The 22537-nt window shown below is 49.1% G+C and overlaps 1 protein-coding gene across 1 annotated transcript in view; it reads left to right on the top strand.

Annotated features, from left to right (window-relative positions):
- Positions 1-17852, top strand: part of LOC135534812 (Golgi apparatus membrane protein TVP23 homolog A-like) — a gene marked incomplete at its 3' end in the record, with an annotated part of 21313 nt that extends 3461 nt beyond the window's left edge. Inside the window, exon 6 of the mRNA XM_064961648.1 lies at positions 17721-17852. Within this exon, the coding sequence (XP_064817720.1) occupies positions 17721-17852 (132 nt within the window). The remainder of the gene's footprint in view (positions 1-17720) is intronic.
- Between the last annotated feature and the right edge of the window lie 4685 nt (positions 17853-22537).

Below are 22537 nucleotides of genomic sequence, written 5' to 3' on the forward strand. Positions count from 1 at the left end.
ACCATACCAGCTGAAACAGAGCAGTACCTTCTCCTCCAGACAGCTAGACTGACCATACCAGCTGAAACAGAGCAGTACCTTCTCCTCCATACAGCTAGACTGACCATACCAGCTGAAACAGAGCAGTACCTTCTCCTCCATACAGCTAGACTGACCATACCAGCTGAAACAGAGCAGTACCTTCTCCATACAGCTAGACTGACCATACCAGCTGAAACAGAGCAGTACCTTCTCCATACAGCTAGACTGACCATACCAGCTGAAACAGAGCAGTACCTTCTCCATACAGCTAGACTGACCATACCAGCTGAAACAGAGCAGTACCTTCTCCATACAGCTAGACTGACCATACCAGCTGAAACAGAGCAGTACCTTCTCCTCCATACAGCTAGACTGACCATACCAGCTGAAACAGAGCAGTACCTTCTCCATACAGCTAGACTGACCATACCAGCTGAAACAGAGCAGTACCTTCTCCTCCATACAGCTAGACTGACCATACCAGCTGAAACAGAGCAGTACCTCCTCCATACAGCTAGACTGACCATACCAGCTGAAACAGAGCAGTACCTTCTCCTCCATACAGCTAGACTGACCATACCAGCTGAAACAGAGCAGCACCTTCTCCATACAGCTAGACTGACCATACCAGCTGAAACAGAGCAGTACCTCCTCCATACAGCTAGACTGACCATACCAGCTGAAACAGAGCAGTACCTTCTCCTCCATACAGCTAGACTGACCATACCAGCTGAAACAGAGCAGTACCTTCTCCTCCATACAGCTAGACTGACCATACCAGCTGAAACAGAGCAGTACCTTCTCCATACAGCTAGACTGACCATACCAGCTGAAACAGAGCAGTACCTTCTCCATACAGCTAGACTGACCATACCAGCTGAAACAGAGCAGTACCTCCTCCATACAGCTAGACTGACCATACCAGCTGAAACAGAGCAGTACCTTCTCCTCCATACAGCTAGACTGACCATACCAGCTGAAACAGAGCAGTACCTTCTCCTCCATACAGCTAGACTGACCATACCAGCTGAAACAGAGCAGTACCTTCTCCTCCATACAGCTAGACTGACCATACCAGCTGAAACAGAGCAGTACCTTCTCCTCCATACAGCTAGACTGACCATACCAGCTGAAACAGAGCAGTACCTTCTCCTCCATACAGCTAGACTGACCATAACAACTGAAACAGAGCAGTACCTTCTCCTCCATACAGCTAGACTGACCATACCAGCTGAAACAGAGCAGTACCTTCTCCTCCATACAGCTAGACTGACCATACCAGCTGAAACAGAGCAGTACCTCCTCCTCCATACAGCTAGACTGACCATAACAGCTGAAACAGAGCAGTACCTCCTCCATACAGCTAGACTGACCATACCAGCTGAAACAGAGCAGTACCTTCTCTATACAGCTAGACTGACCATACCAGCTGAAACAGAGCAGTACCTCCTCCATACAGCTAGACTGACCATACCAGCTGAAACAGAGCAGTACCTTCTCCTCCATACAGCTAGACTGACCATACCAGCTGAAACAGAGCAGTACCTTCTCCATACAGCTAGACTGACCATACCAGCTGAAACAGAGCAGTACCTTCTCCTCCATACAGCTAGACTGACCATACCAGCTGAAACAGAGCAGTACCTTCTCCATACAGCTAGACTGACCATACCAGCTGAAACAGAGCAGTACCTTCTCCATACAGCTAGACTGACCATACCAGCTGAAACAGAGCAGTACCTTCTCCTCCATACAGCTAGACTGACCATACCAGCTGAAACAGAGCAGTACCTTCTCCTCCATACAGCTAGACTGACCATACCAGCTGAAACAGAGCAGTACCTTCTCCATACAGCTAGACTGACCATACCAGCTGAAACAGAGCAGTACCTTCTCCTCCATACAGCTAGACTGACCATACCAGCTGAAACAGAGCAGTACCTCCTCCATACAGCTAGACTGACCATACCAGCTGAAACAGAGCAGTACCTTCTCCTCCATACAGCTAGACTGACCATACCAGCTGAAACAGAGCAGCACCTTCTCCATACAGCTAGACTGACCATACCAGCTGAAACAGAGCAGTACCTCCTCCATACAGCTAGACTGACCATACCAGCTGAAACAGAGCAGTACCTTCTCCTCCATACAGCTAGACTGACCATACCAGCTGAAACAGAGCAGTACCTTCTCCTCCATACAGCTAGACTGACCATACCAGCTGAAACAGAGCAGTACCTTCTCCATACAGCTAGACTGACCATACCAGCTGAAACAGAGCAGTACCTTCTCCATACAGCTAGACTGACCATACCAGCTGAAACAGAGCAGTACCTCCTCCATACAGCTAGACTGACCATACCAGCTGAAACAGAGCAGTACCTTCTCCTCCATACAGCTAGACTGACCATACCAGCTGAAACAGAGCAGTACCTTCTCCTCCATACAGCTAGACTGACCATACCAGCTGAAACAGAGCAGTACCTTCTCCTCCATACAGCTAGACTGACCATACCAGCTGAAACAGAGCAGTACCTTCTCCTCCATACAGCTAGACTGACCATACCAGCTGAAACAGAGCAGTACCTTCTCCTCCATACAGCTAGACTGACCATAACAACTGAAACAGAGCAGTACCTTCTCCTCCATACAGCTAGACTGACCATACCAGCTGAAACAGAGCAGTACCTTCTCCTCCATACAGCTAGACTGACCATACCAGCTGAAACAGAGCAGTACCTCCTCCTCCATACAGCTAGACTGACCATACCAGCTGAAACAGAGCAGTACCTTCTCCTCCATACAGCTAGACTGACCATAACAACTGAAACAGAGCAGTACCTTCTCCTCCATACAGCTAGACTGACCATACCAGCTGAAACAGAGCAGTACCTTCTCCTCCATACAGCTAGACTGACCATACCAGCTGAAACAGAGCAGTACCTTCTCCTCCATACAGCTAGACTGACCATACCAGCTGAAACAGAGCAGTACCTTCTCCATACAGCTAGACTGACCATACCAGCTGAAACAGAGCAGTACCTTCTCCTCCATACAGCTAGACTGACCATACCAGCTGAAACAGAGCAGTACCTTCTCCATACAGCTAGACTGACCATACCAGCTGAAACAGAGCAGTACCTTCTCCTCCATACAGCTAGACTGACCATACCAGCTGAAACAGAGCAGTACCTTCTCCTCCATACAGCTAGACTGACCATACCAGCTGAAACAGAGCAGTACCTTCTCCTCCATACAGCTAGACTGACCATACCAGCTGAAACAGAGCAGTACCTTCTCCTCCATACAGCTAGACTGACCATAACAGCTGAGACAGAGCAGTACCTTCTCCTCCAGACAGCTAGACTGGCCATACCAGCTGAAACAGAGCAGTACCTTCTCCTCCATACAGCTAGACTGACCATACCAGCTGAAACAGAGCAGTACCTCCTCCATACAGCTAGACTGACCATACCAGCTGAAACAGAGCAGTACCTTCTCCTCCATACAGCTAGACTGACCATACCAGCTGAAACAGAGCAGTACCTTCTCCATACAGCTAGACTGACCATACCAGCTGAAACAGAGCAGTACCTTCTCCATACAGCTAGACTGACCATACCAGCTGAAACAGAGCAGTACCTTCTCCTCCATACAGCTAGACTGACCATACCAGCTGAAACAGAGCAGTACCTCCTCCATACAGCTAGACTGACCATACCAGCTGAAACAGAGCAGTACCTCCTCCATACAGCTAGACTGACCATACCAGCTGAAACAGAGCAGTACCTCCTCCATACAGCTAGACTGACCATACCAGCTGAAACAGAGCAGTACCTTCTCCATACAGCTAGACTGACCATACCAGCTGAAACAGAGCAGTACCTTCTCCTCCATACAGCCAGACTGACCATACCAGCTGAAACAGAGCAGTACCTTCTCCTCCATACAGCTAGACTGACCATACTAGCTGAAACAGAGCAGTACCTTCTCCATACAGCTAGACTGACCATACCAGCTGAAACAGAGCAGTACCTTCTCCTCCATACAGCTAGACTGACCATAACAGCTGAAACAGAGCAGTACCTTCTCCTCCATACAGCTAGACTGACCATACCAGCTGAAACAGAGCAGTACCTTCTCCTCCATACAGCTAGACTGACCATACCAGCTGAAACAGAGCAGTACCTTTTCCATACAGCTAGACTGACCATACCAGCTGAAACAGAGCAGTACCTTCTCCTCCATACAGCTAGACTGACCATAACAACTGAAACAGAGCAGTACCTTCTCCTCCATACAGCTAGACTGACCATACCAGCTGAAACAGAGCAGTACCTTTTCCATACAGCTAGACTGACCATAACAGCTGAAACAGAGCAGTACCTTCTCCATACAGCTAGACTGACCATACCAGCTGAAACAGAGCAGTACCTTCTCCTCCATACAGCTAGACTGACCATACCAGCTGAAACAGAGCAGTACCTTCTCCTCCATACAGCTAGACTGACCATACCAGCTGAAACAGAGCAGTACCTTTTCCATACAGCTAGACTGACCATACCAGCTGAAACAGAGCAGTACCTTTTCCATACAGCTAGACTGACCATACCAGCTGAAACAGAGCAGTACCTTCTCCTCCATACAGCTAGACTGACCATACCAGCTGAAACAGAGCAGTACCTTCTCCTCCATACAGCTAGACTGACCATACCAGCTGATACAGAGCAGTACCTTCTCCATACAGCTAGACTGACCATACCAGCTGAAACAGAGCAGTACCTTCTCCATACAGCTAGACTGACCATACCAGCTGAAACAGAGCAGTACCTTCTCCTCCATACAGCTAGACTGACCATACCAGCTGCAACAGAGCAGGACCTTCTCCTCCAGACAGCTAGACTGACCATACCAGCTGAAACAGAGCAGTACCTCCTCCATACAGCTAGACTGACCATACCAGCTGAAACAGAGCAGTACCTCCTCCATACAGCTAGACTGACCATACCAGCTGAAACAGAGCAGTACCTTCTCCTCCATACAGCTAGACTGACCATACCAGCTGAAACAGAGCAGTACCTTCTCCTCCATACAGCTAGACTGACCATACCAGCTGAAACAGAGCAGTACCTTCTCCTCCATACAGCTAGACTGACCATACCAGCTGAAACAGAGCAGTACCTTCTCCTCCATACAGCTAGACTGACCATACCAGCTGAAACAGAGCAGTACCTTCTCCATACAGCTAGACTGACCATACCAGCTGAAACAGAGCAGTACCTTCTCCTCCATACAGCTAGACTGACCATACCAGCTGAAACAGAGCAGTACCTTCTCCATACAGCTAGACTGACCATACCAGCTGAAACAGAAGAGTACCTTCTCCTCCATACAGCCAGACTGACCATACCAGCTGAAACAGAGCAGTACCTTCTCCTCCATACAGCTAGACTGACCATACCAGCTGAAACAGAGCAGTACCTTCTCCTCCATACAGCTAGACTGACCATACCAGCTGCAACAGAGCAGTACCTTCTCCTCCATACAGCTAGACTGACCATACCAGCTGAAACAGAGCAGTACCTTTTCCATACAGCTAGACTGACCATACCAGCTGAAACAGAGCAGTACCTTCTCCTCCATACAGCTAGACTGACCATAACAACTGAAACAGAGCAGTACCTTCTCCTCCATACAGCTAGACTGACCATACCAGCTGAAACAGAGCAGTACCTTTTCCATACAGCTAGACTGACCATAACAGCTGAAACAGAGCAGTACCTTCTCCATACAGCTAGACTGACCATACCAGCTGAAACAGAGCAGTACCTTCTCCTCCATACAGCTAGACTGACCATACCAGCTGAAACAGAGCAGTACCTTCTCCTCCATACAGCTAGACTGACCATACCAGCTGAAACAGAGCAGTACCTTTTCCATACAGCTAGACTGACCATACCAGCTGAAACAGAGCAGTACCTTTTCCATACAGCTAGACTGACCATACCAGCTGAAACAGAGCAGTACCTTCTCCTCCATACAGCTAGACTGACCATACCAGCTGAAACAGAGCAGTACCTTCTCCTCCATACAGCTAGACTGACCATACCAGCTGATACAGAGCAGTACCTTCTCCATACAGCTAGACTGACCATACCAGCTGAAACAGAGCAGTACCTTCTCCATACAGCTAGACTGACCATACCAGCTGAAACAGAGCAGTACCTTCTCCTCCATACAGCTAGACTGACCATACCAGCTGCAACAGAGCAGGACCTTCTCCTCCAGACAGCTAGACTGACCATACCAGCTGAAACAGAGCAGTACCTCCTCCATACAGCTAGACTGACCATACCAGCTGAAACAGAGCAGTACCTCCTCCATACAGCTAGACTGACCATACCAGCTGAAACAGAGCAGTACCTTCTCCTCCATACAGCTAGACTGACCATACCAGCTGAAACAGAGCAGTACCTTCTCCTCCATACAGCTAGACTGACCATACCAGCTGAAACAGAGCAGTACCTTCTCCTCCATACAGCTAGACTGACCATACCAGCTGAAACAGAGCAGTACCTTCTCCTCCATACAGCTAGACTGACCATACCAGCTGAAACAGAGCAGTACCTTCTCCATACAGCTAGACTGACCATACCAGCTGAAACAGAGCAGTACCTTCTCCTCCATACAGCTAGACTGACCATACCAGCTGAAACAGAGCAGTACCTTCTCCATACTGCTAGACTGACCATACCAGCTGAAACAGAAGAGTACCTTCTCCTCCATACAGCCAGACTGACCATACCAGCTGAAACAGAGCAGTACCTTCTCCTCCATACAGCTAGACTGACCATACCAGCTGAAACAGAGCAGTACCTTCTCCTCCATACAGCTAGACTGACCATACCAGCTGAAACAGAGCAGTACCTTCTCTATACAGCTAGACTGACCATACCAGCTGAAACAGAGCAGTACCTTCTCCATACAGCTAGACTGAACATACCAGCTGAAACAGAGCAGTACCTTCTCCTCCATACAGCTAGACTGACCATACCAGATGAAACAGAGCAGTACCTTCTCCTCCATACAGCTAGACTGACCATACCAGCTGAAACAGAGCAGTACCTTTTCCTCCATACAGCTAGACTGACCATACCAGCTGAAACAGAGCAGGACCTTCTCCTCCATACAGCTAGACTGACCATACCAGCTGAAACAGAGCAGCACCTTCTCCTCCATACAGCTAGACTGACCATACCAGCTGAAACAGAGCAGTACCTCCTCTATACAGCTAGACTGACCATACCAGCTGAAACAGAGCAGTACCTTCTCCTCCAGACAGCTAGACTGACCATACCAGCTGAAACAGAGCAGTACCTTCTCCATACAGCTAGACTGACCATACCAGCTGAAACAGAGCAGTACCTTCTCCTCCATACAGCTAGACTGACCATACCAGCTGAAACAGAGCAGTACCTTCTCCTCCATACAGCTAGACTGACCATACCAGCTGAAACAGAGCAGTACCTTCTCCTCCATACAGCTAGACTGACCATACCAGCTGAAACAGAGCAGTACCTTCTCCTCCATTCAGCTAGACTGACCATACCAGCTGAAACAGAGCAGTACCTTCTCCATACAGCTAGACTGACCATACCAGCTGAAACAGAGCAGTACCTTCTCCTCCATACAGCTAGACTGACCATACCAGCTGAAACAGAGCAGTACCTTCTCCTCCATACAGCTAGACTGACCATACCAGCTAAAACAGAGCAGTACCTTCTCCATACAGCTAGACTGACCATACCAGCTGAAACAGAGCAGTACCTTCTCCTCCATACAGCTAGACTGACCATACCAGCTGAAACAGAGCAGTACCTTCTCCTCCAGACAGCTAGACTGACCATACCAGCTGAAACAGAGCAGTACCTTCTCTATACAGCTAGACTGACCATACCAGCTGAAACAGAGCAGTACCTTCTCCTCCATACAGCTAGACTGACCATACCAGCTGAAACAGAGCAGTACCTTCTACAGACAGCTAGACTGACCATACCAGCTGAAACAGAGCAGTACCTCCTCCATACAGCTAGACTGACCATACCAGCTGAAACAGAGCAGTACCTTCTCCTCCATACAGCTAGACTGACCATAACAGCTGAAACAGAGCAGTACCTTCTCCTCCATACAGCTAGACTGACCATACCAGCTGAAACAGAGCAGTACCTTATCCATACAGCTAGACTGACCATACCAGCTGAAACAGAGCAGTACCTTCTCCTCCATACAGCTAGACTGACCATACCAGCTGAAACAGAGCAGTACCTTCTCCTCCATACAGCTAGACTGACCATACCAGCTGAAACAGAGCAGTACCTCCTCCATACAGCTAGACTGACCATACCAGCTGAAACAGAGCAGTACCTTCTCTATACAGCTAGACTGACCATACCAGCTGAAACAGAGCAGTACCTTCTCCTCCATACAGCTAGACTGACCATACCAGCTGAAACAGAGCAGTACCTTCTACAGACAGCTAGACTGACCATACCAGCTGAAACAGAGCAGTACCTCCTCCATACAGCTAGACTGACCATACCAGCTGAAACAGAGCAGTACCTTCTCCTCCATACAGCTAGACTGACCATAACAGCTGAAACAGAGCAGTACCTTTTCCATACAGCTAGACTGACCATAACAGCTGAAACAGAGCAGTACCTTTTCCATACAGCTAGACTGACCATAACAGCTGAAACAGAGCAGTACCTTCTCCATACAGCTAGACTGACCATACCAGCTGAAACAGAGCAGTACCTTCTCCTCCATACAGCTAGACTGACCATACCAGCTGAAACAGAGCAGTACCTTCTCCTCCATACAGCTAGACTGACCATACCAGCTGAAACAGAGCAGTACCTTTTCCATACAGCTAGACTGACCATACCAGCTGAAACAGAGCAGTACCTTTTCCATACAGCTAGACTGACCATACCAGCTGAAACAGAGCAGTACCTTCTCCTCCATACAGCTAGACTGACCATACCAGCTGAAACAGAGCAGTACCTTCTCCTCCATACAGCTAGACTGACCATACCAGCTGATACAGAGCAGTACCTTCTCCATACAGCTAGACTGACCATACCAGCTGAAACAGAGCAGTACCTTCTCCATACAGCTAGACTGACCATACCAGCTGAAACAGAGCAGTACCTTCTCCTCCATACAGCTAGACTGACCATACCAGCTGAAACAGAGCAGGACCTTCTCCTCCAGACAGCTAGACTGACCATACCAGCTGAAACAGAGCAGTACCTCCTCCATACAGCTAGACTGACCATACCAGCTGAAACCAGTACCTCCTCCATACAGCTAGACTGACCATACCAGCTGAAACAGAGCAGTACCTTCTCCTCCATACAGCTAGACTGACCATACCAGCTGAAACAGAGCAGTACCTTCTCCTCCATACAGCTAGACTGACCATACCAGCTGAAACAGAGCAGTACCTTCTCCTCCATACAGCTAGACTGACCATACCAGCTGAAACAGAGCAGTACCTTCTCCTCCATACAGCTAGACTGACCATACCAGCTGAAACAGAGCAGTACCTTCTCCATACAGCTAGACTGACCATACCAGCTGAAACAGAGCAGTACCTTCTCCTCCATACAGCTAGACTGACCATACCAGCTGAAACAGAGCAGTACCTTCTCCATACAGCAGACTGACCATACAGCTGAAACAGAAGAGTACCTTCTCCTCCATACAGCCAGACTGACCATACCAGCTGAAACAGAGCAGTACCTTCTCCTCCATACAGCTAGACTGACCATACCAGCTGAAACAGAGCAGTACCTCCTCCATACAGCTAGACTGACCATACCAGCTGAAACAGAGCAGTACCTTCTCCTCCATACAGCTAGACTGACCATACCAGCTGAAACAGAGCAGTACCTTCTCCTCCATACAGCTAGACTGACCATACCAGCTGAAACAGAGCAGTACCTTCTCCTCCATACAGCTAGACTGACCATACCAGCTGAAACAGAGCAGTACCTTCTCCTCCATACAGCTAGACTGACCATACCAGCTGAAACAGAGCAGTACCTTCTCCATACAGCTAGACTGACCATACCAGCTGAAACAGAGCAGTACCTTCTCCTCCATACAGCTAGACTGACCATACCAGCTGAAACAGAGCAGTACCTTCTCCATACAGCTAGACTGACCATACCAGCTGAAACAGAAGAGTACCTTCTCCTCCATACAGCCAGACTGACCATACCAGCTGAAACAGAGCAGTACCTTCTCCTCCATACAGCTAGACTGACCATACCAGCTGAAACAGAGCAGTACCTTCTCCTCCATACAGCTAGACTGACCATACCAGCTGAAACAGAGCAGTACCTTCTCTATACAGCTAGACTGACCATACCAGCTGAAACAGAGCAGTACCTTCTCCATACAGCTAGACTGAACATACCAGCTGAAACAGAGCAGTACCTTCTCCTCCATACAGCTAGACTGACCATACCAGCTGAAACAGAGCAGTACCTTCTCCTCCATACAGCTAGACTGACCATACCAGCTGAAACAGAGCAGTACCTTTTCCTCCATACAGCTAGACTGACCATACCAGCTGAAACAGAGCAGGACCTTCTCCTCCATACAGCTAGACTGACCATACCAGCTGAAACAGAGCAGCACCTTCTCCTCCATACAGCTAGACTGACCATACCAGCTGAAACAGAGCAGTACCTCCTCTATACAGCTAGACTGACCATACCAGCTGAAACAGAGCAGTACCTTCTCCTCCAGACAGCTAGACTGACCATACCAGCTGAAACAGAGCAGTACCTTCTCCATACAGCTAGACTGACCATACCAGCTGAAACAGAGCAGTACCTTCTCCTCCATACAGCTAGACTGACCATACCAGCTGAAACAGAGCAGTACCTTCTCCTCCATACAGCTAGACTGACCATACCAGCTGAAACAGAGCAGTACCTTCTCCTCCATACAGCTAGACTGACCATACCAGCTGAAACAGAGCAGTACCTTCTCCTCCATTCAGCTAGACTGACCATACCAGCTGAAACAGAGCAGTACCTTCTCCATACAGCTAGACTGACCATACCAGCTGAAACAGAGCAGTACCTTCTCCTCCATACAGCTAGACTGACCATACCAGCTGAAACAGAGCAGTACCTTCTCCTCCATACAGCTAGACTGACCATACCAGCTAAAACAGAGCAGTACCTTCTCCATACAGCTAGACTGACCATACCAGCTGAAACAGAGCAGTACCTTCTCCTCCATACAGCTAGACTGACCATACCAGCTGAAACAGAGCAGTACCTTCTCCTCCAGACAGCTAGACTGACCATACCAGCTGAAACAGAGCAGTACCTTCTCTATACAGCTAGACTGACCATACCAGCTGAAACAGAGCAGTACCTTCTCCTCCATACAGCTAGACTGACCATACCAGCTGATACAGAGCAGTACCTTCTCCTCCATACAGCTAGACTGACCATACCAGCTGAAACAGAGCAGTACCTTATCCATACAGCTAGACTGACCATAACAGCTGAAACAGAGCAGTACCTCCTCCATACAGCTAGACTGACCATAACAGCTGAAACAGAGCAGTACCTTCTCCTCCATACAGCTAGACTGACCATAACAGCTGAAACAGAGCAGTACCTTCTCTTCCATACAGCTAGACTGACCATACCAGCTGAAACAGAGCAGTACCTTATCCATACAGCTAGACTGACCATACCAGCTGAAACAGAGCAGTACCTTCTCCTCCATACAGCTAGACTGACCATACCAGCTGAAACAGAGCAGTACCTTCTCCATACAGCTAGACTGACCATACCAGCTGAAACAGAAGAGTACCTTCTCCTCCATACAGCCAGACTGACCATACCAGCTGAAACAGAGCAGTACCTTCTCCTCCATACAGCTAGACTGACCATACCAGCTGAAACAGAGCAGTACCTCCTCCATACAGCTAGACTGACCATACCAGCTGAAACAGAGCAGTACCTTCTCCTCCATACAGCTAGACTGACCATACCAGCTGAAACAGAGCAGTACCTTCTCCTCCATACAGCTAGACTGACCATACCAGCTGAAACAGAGCAGTACCTTCTCCTCCATACAGCTAGACTGACCATACCAGCTGAAACAGAGCAGTACCTTCTCCTCCATACAGCTAGACTGACCATACCAGCTGAAACAGAGCAGTACCTTCTCCATACAGCTAGACTGACCATACCAGCTGAAACAGAGCAGTACCTTCTCCTCCATACAGCTAGACTGACCATACCAGCTGAAACAGAGCAGTACCTTCTCCATACAGCTAGACTGACCATACCAGCTGAAACAGAAGCAGTACCTTCTCCTCCATACAGCCAGACTGACCATACCAGCTGAAACAGAGCAGTACCTTCTCCTCCATACAGCTAGACTGACCATACCAGCTGAAACAGAGCAGTACCTTCTCCTCCATACAGCTAGACTGACCATACCAGCTGAAACAGAGCAGTACCTTCTCTATACAGCTAGACTGACCATACCAGCTGAAACAGAGCAGTACCTTCTCCATACAGCTAGACTGAACATACCAGCTGAAACAGAGCAGTACCTTCTCCTCCATACAGCTAGACTGACCATACCAGCTGAAACAGAGCAGTACCTTCTCCTCCATACAGCTAGACTGACCATACCAGCTGAAACAGAGCAGTACCTTTTCCTCCATACAGCTAGACTGACCATACCAGCTGAAACAGAGCAGGACCTTCTCCTCCATACAGCTAGACTGACCATACCAGCTGAAACAGAGCAGCACCTTCTCCTCCATACAGCTAGACTGACCATACCAGCTGAAACAGAGCAGTACCTCCTCTATACAGCTAGACTGACCATACCAGCTGAAACAGAGCAGTACCTTCTCCTCCAGACAGCTAGACTGACCATACCAGCTGAAACAGAGCAGTACCTTCTCCATACAGCTAGACTGACCATACCAGCTGAAACAGAGCAGTACCTTCTCCTCCATACAGCTAGACTGACCATACCAGCTGAAACAGAGCAGTACCTTCTCCTCCATACAGCTAGACTGACCATACCAGCTGAAACAGAGCAGTACCTTCTCCTCCATACAGCTAGACTGACCATACCAGCTGAAACAGAGCAGTACCTTCTCCTCCATTCAGCTAGACTGACCATACCAGCTGAAACAGAGCAGTACCTTCTCCATACAGCTAGACTGACCATACCAGCTGAAACAGAGCAGTACCTTCTCCTCCATACAGCTAGACTGACCATACCAGCTGAAACAGAGCAGTACCTTCTCCTCCATACAGCTAGACTGACCATACCAGCTAAAACAGAGCAGTACCTTCTCCATACAGCTAGACTGACCATACCAGCTGAAACAGAGCAGTACCTTCTCCTCCATACAGCTAGACTGACCATACCAGCTGAAACAGAGCAGTACCTTCTCCTCCAGACAGCTAGACTGACCATACCAGCTGAAACAGAGCAGTACCTTCTCTATACAGCTAGACTGACCATACCAGCTGAAACAGAGCAGTACCTTCTCCTCCATACAGCTAGACTGACCATACCAGCTGAAACAGAGCAGTACCTTCTACAGACAGCTAGACTGACCATACCAGCTGAAACAGAGCAGTACCTCCTCCATACAGCTAGACTGACCATACCAGCTGAAACAGAGCAGTACCTTCTCCTCCATACAGCTAGACTGACCATAACAGCTGAAACAGAGCAGTACCTTCTCCTCCATACAGCTAGACTGACCATACCAGCTGAAACAGAGCAGTACCTTATCCATACAGCTAGACTGACCATACCAGCTGAAACAGAGCAGTACCTTCTCCTCCATACAGCTAGACTGACCATACCAGCTGAAACAGAGCAGTACCTTCTCCTCCATACAGCTAGACTGACCATACCAGCTGAAACAGAGCAGTACCTCCTCCATACAGCTAGACTGACCATACCAGCTGAAACAGAGCAGTACCTTCTCTATACAGCTAGACTGACCATACCAGCTGAAACAGAGCAGTACCTTCTCCTCCATACAGCTAGACTGACCATACCAGCTGAAACAGAGCAGTACCTTCTACAGACAGCTAGACTGACCATACCAGCTGAAACAGAGCAGTACCTCCTCCATACAGCTAGACTGACCATACCAGCTGAAACAGAGCAGTACCTTCTCCTCCATACAGCTAGACTGACCATAACAGCTGAAACAGAGCAGTACCTTCTCTTCCATACAGCTAGACTGACCATACCAGCTGAAACAGAGCAGTACCTTATCCATACAGCTAGACTGACCATACCAGCTGAAACAGAGCAGTACCTTCTCCTCCATACAGCTAGACTGACCATACCAGCTGAAACAGAGCAGTACCTTCTCCTCCATACAGCTAGACTGACCATACCAGCTGAAACAGAGCAGTACCTCCTCCATACAGCTAGACTGACCATACCAGCTGAAACAGAGCAGTACCTTCTCTATACAGCTAGACTGACCATACCAGCTGAAACAGAGCAGTACCTTCTCCATACAGACAGACTGACCATACCAGCTGAAACAGAGCAGTACCTCCTCCATACAGCTAGACTGACCATACCAGCTGAAACAGAGCAGTACCTTCTCCTCCATACAGCTAGACTGACCATACCAGCTGAAACAGAGCAGTACCTTCTCCTCCATACAGCTAGACTGACCATACCAGCTGAAACAGAGCAGTACCTTCTCCATACAGCTAGACTGACCATACCAGCTGAAACAGAGCAGTACCTTCTCCTCCATACAGCTAGACTGACCATACCAGCTGAAACAGAGCAGTACCTTCTCCATACAGCTAGACTGACCATACCAGCTGAAACAGAGTAGTACCTTCTCCTCCATACAGCTAGACTGACCATACCAGCTGAAACAGAGCAGTACCTTCTCCATACAGCTAGACTGACCATACCAGCTGAAACAGAGCAGTACCTTCTCCTCCATACAGCTAGACTGACCATACCAGCTGAAACAGAGCAGTACCTTCTCCTCCATACAGCTAGACTGACCATACCAGCTGAAACAGAGCAGTACCTTCTCCATACAGCTAGACTGACCATACCAGCTGAAACAGAGCAGTACCTCCTCCATACAGCTAGACTGACCATACCAGCTGAAACAGAGCAGTACCTTCTCCTCCATACAGCTAGACTGACCATACCAGCTGAAACAGAGCAGTACCTTCTCCTCCATACAGCTAGACTGACCATACCAGCTGAAACAGAGCAGTACCTCCTCCATACAGCTAGACTGACCATACCAGCTGAAACAGAGCAGTACCTTCTCCTCCATACAGCTAGACTGACCATACCAGCTGAAACAGAGCAGTACCTCCTCCATACAGCTAGACTGACCATACCAGCTGAAACAGAGCAGTACCTTCTCCTCCAGACAGCTAGACTGACCATACCAGCTGAAACAGAGCAGTACCTTCTCCTCCATACAGCTAGACTGACCATACCAGCTGAAACAGAGCAGTACCTTCTCCTCCATACAGCTAGACTGACCATACCAGCTGAAACAGAGCAGTACCTCCTCCATACAGCTAGACTGACCATACCAGCTGAAACAGAGCAGTACCTTCTCCTCCAGACAGCTAGACTGACCATACCAGCTGAAACAGAGCAGTACCTTCTCTATACAGCTAGACTGACCATACCAGCTGAAACAGAGCAGTACCTTCTCCTCCATACAGCTAGACTGACCATACCAGCTGAAACAGAGCAGTACCTTCTACAGACAGCTAGACTGACCATACCAGCTGAAACAGAGCAGTACCTCCTCCATACAGCTAGACTGACCATACCAGCTGAAACAGAGCAGTACCTTCTCCTCCATACAGCTAGACTGACCATAACAGCTGAAACAGAGCAGTACCTTCTCCTCCATACAGCTAGACTGACCATACCAGCTGAAACAGAGCAGTACCTTATCCATACAGCTAGACTGACCATACCAGCTGAAACAGAGCAGTACCTTCTCCTCCATACAGCTAGACTGACCATACCAGCTGAAACAGAGCAGTACCTTCTCCTCCATACAGCTAGACTGACCATACCAGCTGAAACAGAGCAGTACCTTCTCCTCCATACAGCTAGACTGACCATACCAGCTGAAACAGAGCAGTACCTTCTACAGACAGCTAGACTGACCATACCAGCTGAAACAGAGCAGTACCTCCTCCATACAGCTAGACTGACCATACCAGCTGAAACAGAGCAGTACCTTCTCCTCCATACAGCTAGACTGACCATAACAGCTGAAACAGAGCAGTACCTTCTCCTCCATACAGCTAGACTGACCATACCAGCTGAAACAGAGCAGTACCTTATCCATACAGCTAGACTGACCATACCAGCTGAAACAGAGCAGTACCTTCTCCTCCATACAGCTAGACTGACCATACCAGCTGAAACAGAGCAGTACCTTCTCCTCCATACAGCTAGACTGACCATACCAGCTGAAACAGAGCAGTACCTCCTCCATACAGCTAGACTGACCATACCAGCTGAAACAGAGCAGTACCTTCTCTATACAGCTAGACTGACCATACCAGCTGAAACAGAGCAGTACCTTCTCCATACAGACAGACTGACCATACCAGCTGAAACAGAGCAGTACCTCCTCCATACAGCTAGACTGACCATACCAGCTGAAACAGAGCAGTACCTTCTCCTCCATACAGCTAGACTGACCATACCAGCTGAAACAGAGCAGTACCTTCTCCTCCATACAGCTAGACTGACCATACCAGCTGAAACAGAGCAGTACCTTCTCCATACAGCTAGACTGACCATACCAGCTGAAACAGAGCAGTACCTTCTCCTCCATACAGCTAGACTGACCATACCAGCTGAAACAGAGCAGTACCTTCTCCATACAGCTAGACTGACCATACCAGCTGAAACAGAGTAGTACCTTCTCCTCCATACAGCTAGACTGACCATACCAGCTGAAACAGAGCAGTACCTTCTCCATACAGCTAGACTGACCATACCAGCTGAAACAGAGCAGTACCTTCTCCTCCATACAGCTAGACTGACCATACCAGCTGAAACAGAGCAGTACCTTCTCCTCCATACAGCTAGACTGACCATACCAGCTGAAACAGAGCAGTACCTTCTCCATACAGCTAGACTGACCATACCAGCTGAAACAGAGCAGTACCTCCTCCATACAGCTAGACTGACCATACCAGCTGAAACAGAGCAGTACCTTCTCCTCCATACAGCTAGACTGACCATACCAGCTGAAACAGAGCAGTACCTTCTCCTCCATACAGCTAGACTGACCATACCAGCTGAAACAGAGCAGTACCTCCTCCATACAGCTAGACTGACCATACCAGCTGAAACAGAGCAGTACCTTCTCCTCCATACAGCTAGACTGACCATACCAGCTGAAACAGAGCAGTACCTCCTCCATACAGCTAGACTGACCATACCAGCTGAAACAGAGCAGTACCTTCTCCTCCACACAGGGCTAATCTCTATGGTTACCTGTCCCTTCTCCAAACTCCCTCTCTCCCCCCACGGGGCTAATCTCTATGGTTACCTGTACCTTCTCCATACTCCCTCTCTCTCCCCAGGTGTTGGTGGTAGCCAGTATCTCTCTCCAGGGGGCTAATCTCTATGGTTACCTGCGCTGCAAGAACGGCGGACAGGAAGTCCCGCCCACATCCCCTTCCTCCTTCCTGCAGGGACAGCACTTCCTCCAGCGGGTGAGGTCAGGAGTTAGAGGTGAAGGGGTTAGAGGTTATAGTCAGTTGTCCAGGTTAATCCCTCCCTGCCTGTTTCATAATGACTATGACTAGTTGAGATCAGGGGTTAGAGGTCATAGTCAGTTGTCCAGGTTAATCCCTCCCTGCCTGTTTCATAATGACTATGACTAGTTGAGATCAGGGGTTAGAGGTTATAGTCAGTTGTCCAGGTTAATCCCTCCCTGCCTGTTTCATAATGACTATGACTAGTTGAGATCAGGGGTTAGAGGTCATAGTCAGTTGTCCAGGTTAATCCCTCCCTGACTGTTTCATAATGACTATGACTAGTTGAGATCAGGGGTTAGAGGTTATAGTCAGTGTTGGGGAGTGGTAGAGTTGGAGGGATTAGAAGTTAGTCCCTCCCCAGGGACATTAATGACATAGTCATGAAACAGACAGGAACTAACCTGGACATTAATGACATAGTTATGAAACAGACAGGAACTAACCTGGACATTAATGACATAGTTATGAAACAGACAGGAACTAACCTGGACATTAATGACATAGTCATGAAACAGACAGGAACTAACCTGGACATTAATGACATAGTCAGGAAACAGACAGGAACTAACCTGGACATTAATGACATAGTCAGGAAACAGACAGGAACTAACCTGGACATTAATGACATAGTTATGAAACAGACAGGAACTAACCTGGATTGGTTCAGTAAGAACTGATGTGATATTTTGTTTTTCTCCTCTGGTCTCTAATGAACATGACACTGTGTGTCTGGTCTCCTCTGGTCTCTAATGAACAGGACCCTGTGTGTCTGGTCTCTAATGGACAGGACCCTGTGTGTCTGGTCTCCTCTGGTCTCTAATGGACAGGACCCTGTGTGTCTGGTCTCCTCTGGTCTCTAATGGACAGGACCCTGTGTGTCTGGTCTCTAATGGACAGGACCCTGTGTGTCTGGTCTCTAATGAACAGGACCCTGTGTGTCTGGTCTCTAATGGTCTCTAATGAACAGGACCCTGTGTGTCTGGTCTCTAATGGACAGGACCCTGTGTGTCTGGTCTCTAATGGACAGGACCCTGGGTGTCTGGTCTCCTCTGGTCTCTAATGAACAGGACCCTGTGTGTCTGGTCTCTAATGGACAGGACCCTGTGTGTCTGGTCTCCTCTGGTCTCTAATGAACAGGACCCTGTGTGTCTGGTCTCCTCTGGTCTCTAATGGACAGGACCCTGTGTGTCTGGTCTCTAATGAACAGGACCCTGTGTGTCTGGTCTCCTCTGGTCTCTAATGAACAGGACCCTGTGTGTCTGGTCTCTAATGAACAGGACCCTGTGTGTCTGGTCTCCTCTGGGCTCTAATGAACAGGACCCTGTGTGTCTGGTCTCTAATGAACAGGACCCTGTGTGTCTGGTCTCCTCTGGTCTCTAATGGACAGGACCCTGTGTGTCTGGTCTCTAATGGACAGGACCCTGTGTGTCTGGTCTCTAATGAACAGGACCCTGGGTGTCTGGTCTCTAATGGACAGGACCCTGTGTGTCTGGTCTCTAATGGACAGGACCCTGTGTGTCTGGTCTCCTCTGGTCTCTAATGGACAGGACCCTGTGTGTCTGGTCTCCTCTGGTCTCTAATGAACAGGACCCTGTGTGTCTGGTCTCTAATGGACAGGACCCTGTGTGTCTGGTCTCTAATGAACAGGACCCTGTGTGTCTGGTCTCTAATGGACAGGACCCTGTGTGTCTGGTCTCTAATGAACAGGACCCTGGGTGTCTGGTCTCTAATGGACAGGACCCTGTGTGTCTGGTCTCTAATGGACAGGACCCTGTGTGTCTGGTCTCCTCTGGTCTCTAATGGACAGGACCCTGTGTGTCTGGTCTCCTCTGGTCTCTAATGAACAGGACCCTGTGTGTCTGGTCTCTAATGGACAGGACCCTGTGTGTCTGGTCTCTAATGAACAGGACCCTGTGTGTCTGGTCTCTAATGGACAGGACCCTGTGTGTCTGGTCTCTAATGAACAGGACCCTGGGTGTCTGGTCTCTAATGGACAGGACCCTGTGTGTCTGGTCTCTAATGGACAGGACCCTGTGTGTCTGGTCTCCTCTGGTCTCTAATGGACAGGACCCTGTGTGTCTGGTCTCCTCTGGTCTCTAATGGACAGGACCCTGTGTGTCTGGTCTCTAATGAACAGGACCCTGTGTGTCTGGTCTCTAATGAACAGGACCCTGTGTGTCTGGTCTCCTCTGGTCTCTAATGAACAGGACCCTGTGTGTCTGGTCTCTAATGGACAGGACCCTGTGTGTCTGGTCTCCTCTGGTCTCTAATGGACAGGACCCTGTGTGTCTGGTCTCCTCTGGTCTCTAATGAACAGGACCCTGTGTGTCTGGTCTCCTCTGGTCTCTAATGGACAGGACCCTGTGTGTCTGGTCTCTAATGAACATGACCCTGTGTGTCTGGTCTCTAATGAACAGGACCCTGTGTGTCTGGTCTCCTCTGGTCTCTAATGGACAGGACCCTGTGTGTCTGGTCTCCTCTGGTCTCTAATGGACAGGACCCTGTGTGTCTGGTCTCTAATGAACAGGACCCTGTGTGTCTGGTCTCTAATGAACAGGACCCTGTGTGTCGGGTCTCTAATGGACAGGACCCTGTGTGTCTGGTCTCCTCTGGTCTCTAATGAACAGGACCCTGTGTGTCTGGTCTCCTCTGGTCTCTAATGAACAGGACCCTGTGTGTCTGGTCTCCTCTGGTCTCTAATGAACAGGACCCTGTGTGTCTGGTCTCCTCTGGTCTCTAATGAACAGGACCCTGTGTGTCTGGTCTCCTCTGGTCTCTAATGAACAGGACCCTGTGTGTCTGGTCTCCTCTGGTCTCTAATGAACAGGACCCTGTGTGTCTGGTCTCCTCTGGTCTCTAATGAACAGGACCCTGTGTGTCTGGTCTCCTCTGGTCTCTAATGAACAGGACCCTGTGTGTCTGGTCTCCTCTGGTCTCTAATGAACAGGACCCTGTGTGTCTGGTCTCTAATGAACAGGACCCTGTGTGTCTGGTCTCTAATGAACAGGACCCTGTGTGTCTGGTCTCCTCTGGTCTCTAATGAACAGGACCCTGTGTGTCTGGTCTCCTCTGGTCTCTAATGAACAGGACCCTGTGTGTCTGGTCTCCTCTGGTCTCTAATGAACAGGACCCTGTGTGTCTGGTCTCTAATGAACAGGACCCTGTGTGTCTGGTCTCCTCTGGTCTCTAATGGACAGGACCCTGTGTGTCTGGTCTCTAATGGACAGGACCCTGTGTGTCTGGTCTCTAATGAACAGGACCCTGTGTGTCTGGTCTCTAATGAACAGGACCCTGTGTGTCTGGTCTCCTCTGGGCTCTAATGAACAGGACCCTGTGTGTCTGGTCTCTAATGAACAGGACCCTGTGTGTCTGGTCTCCTCTGGTCTCTAATGAACAGGACCCTGTGTGTCTGGTCTCTAATGAACAGGACCCTGTGTGTCTGGTCTCTAATGAACAGGACCCTGTGTGTCTGGTCTCTAATGGACAGGACCCTGTGTGTCTGGTCTCCTCTGGTCTCTAATGAACAGGACCCTGTGTGTCTGGTCTCTAATGAACAGGACCCTGTGTGTCTGGTCTCTAATGAAGAGTACCCTGTGTGATTGGTCTCCTCTGGTCTCTAATGGACAGGACCCTGTGTGTCTGGTCTCCTCTGGTCTCTAATGGACAGGACCCTGTGTGTCTGGTCTCTAATGAACAGGACCCTGTGTGATTGGTCTCCTCTGGTCTCTAATGGACAGGACCCTGTGTGTCTGGTCTCCTCTGGTCTCTAATGAACAGGACCCTGTGTGTCTGGTCTCTAATGGACAGGACCCTGTGTGTCTGGTCTCTAATGGACAGGACCCTGTGTGATTGGTCTCTTCTGGTCTCTAATGGACAGGACCCTGTGTGTCTGGTCTCTAATGAACAAGACCCTGTGTGTCTGGTCTCTAATGAACAGGACCCTGTGTGTTTGGTCTCCTCTGGTCTCTAATGGACAGGACCCTGTGTGTCTGGTCTCCTCTGGTCTCTAATGAACAGGACCCTGTGTGTCTGGTCTCTAATGAACAGGACCCTGTGTGTCTGGTCTCTAATGAACAGGACCCTGTGTGTCTGGTCTCTAATGGACAGGACCCTGTGTGTCTGGTCTCCTCTGGTCTCTAATGGACAGTACCCTGTGTGTCTGGTCTCCTCTGGTCTCTAATGAACAGGACCCTGTGTGTTTGGTCTCCTCTGGTCTCTAATGGACAGGACCCTGTGTGTCTGGTCTCCTCTGGTCTCTAATGAACAGGACCCTGTGTGTCTGGTCTCCTCTGGTCTCTAATGAACAGGACCCTGTGTGTCTGGTCTCCTCTGGTCTCTAATGAACAGGACCCTGTGTCTGGTCTCTAATGGACAGGACCCTGTGTGTCTGGTCTCCTCTGGTCTCTAATGAACAGGACCCTGTGTGTCTGGTCTCTAATGAACAGGACCCTGTGTGTCTGGTCTCTAATGAACAGGACCCTGTGTGTCTGGTCTCCTCTGGTCTCTAATGAACAGGACCCTGTGTGTCAGGTCTCTATTGAACAGGACCCTGTGTGTCTGGTCTCTATTGAACAGGACCCTGTGTGTCTGGTCTCTATTGAACAGGACCCTGTGTGTCTGGTCTCTAATGAACAGGACCC

The sequence above is a fragment of the Oncorhynchus masou genome, unplaced genomic scaffold (assembly GCF_036934945.1).
Source record: "Oncorhynchus masou masou isolate Uvic2021 unplaced genomic scaffold, UVic_Omas_1.1 unplaced_scaffold_3971, whole genome shotgun sequence".
NCBI classification, from domain to species: Eukaryota; Metazoa; Chordata; class Actinopteri; order Salmoniformes; family Salmonidae; genus Oncorhynchus; species Oncorhynchus masou.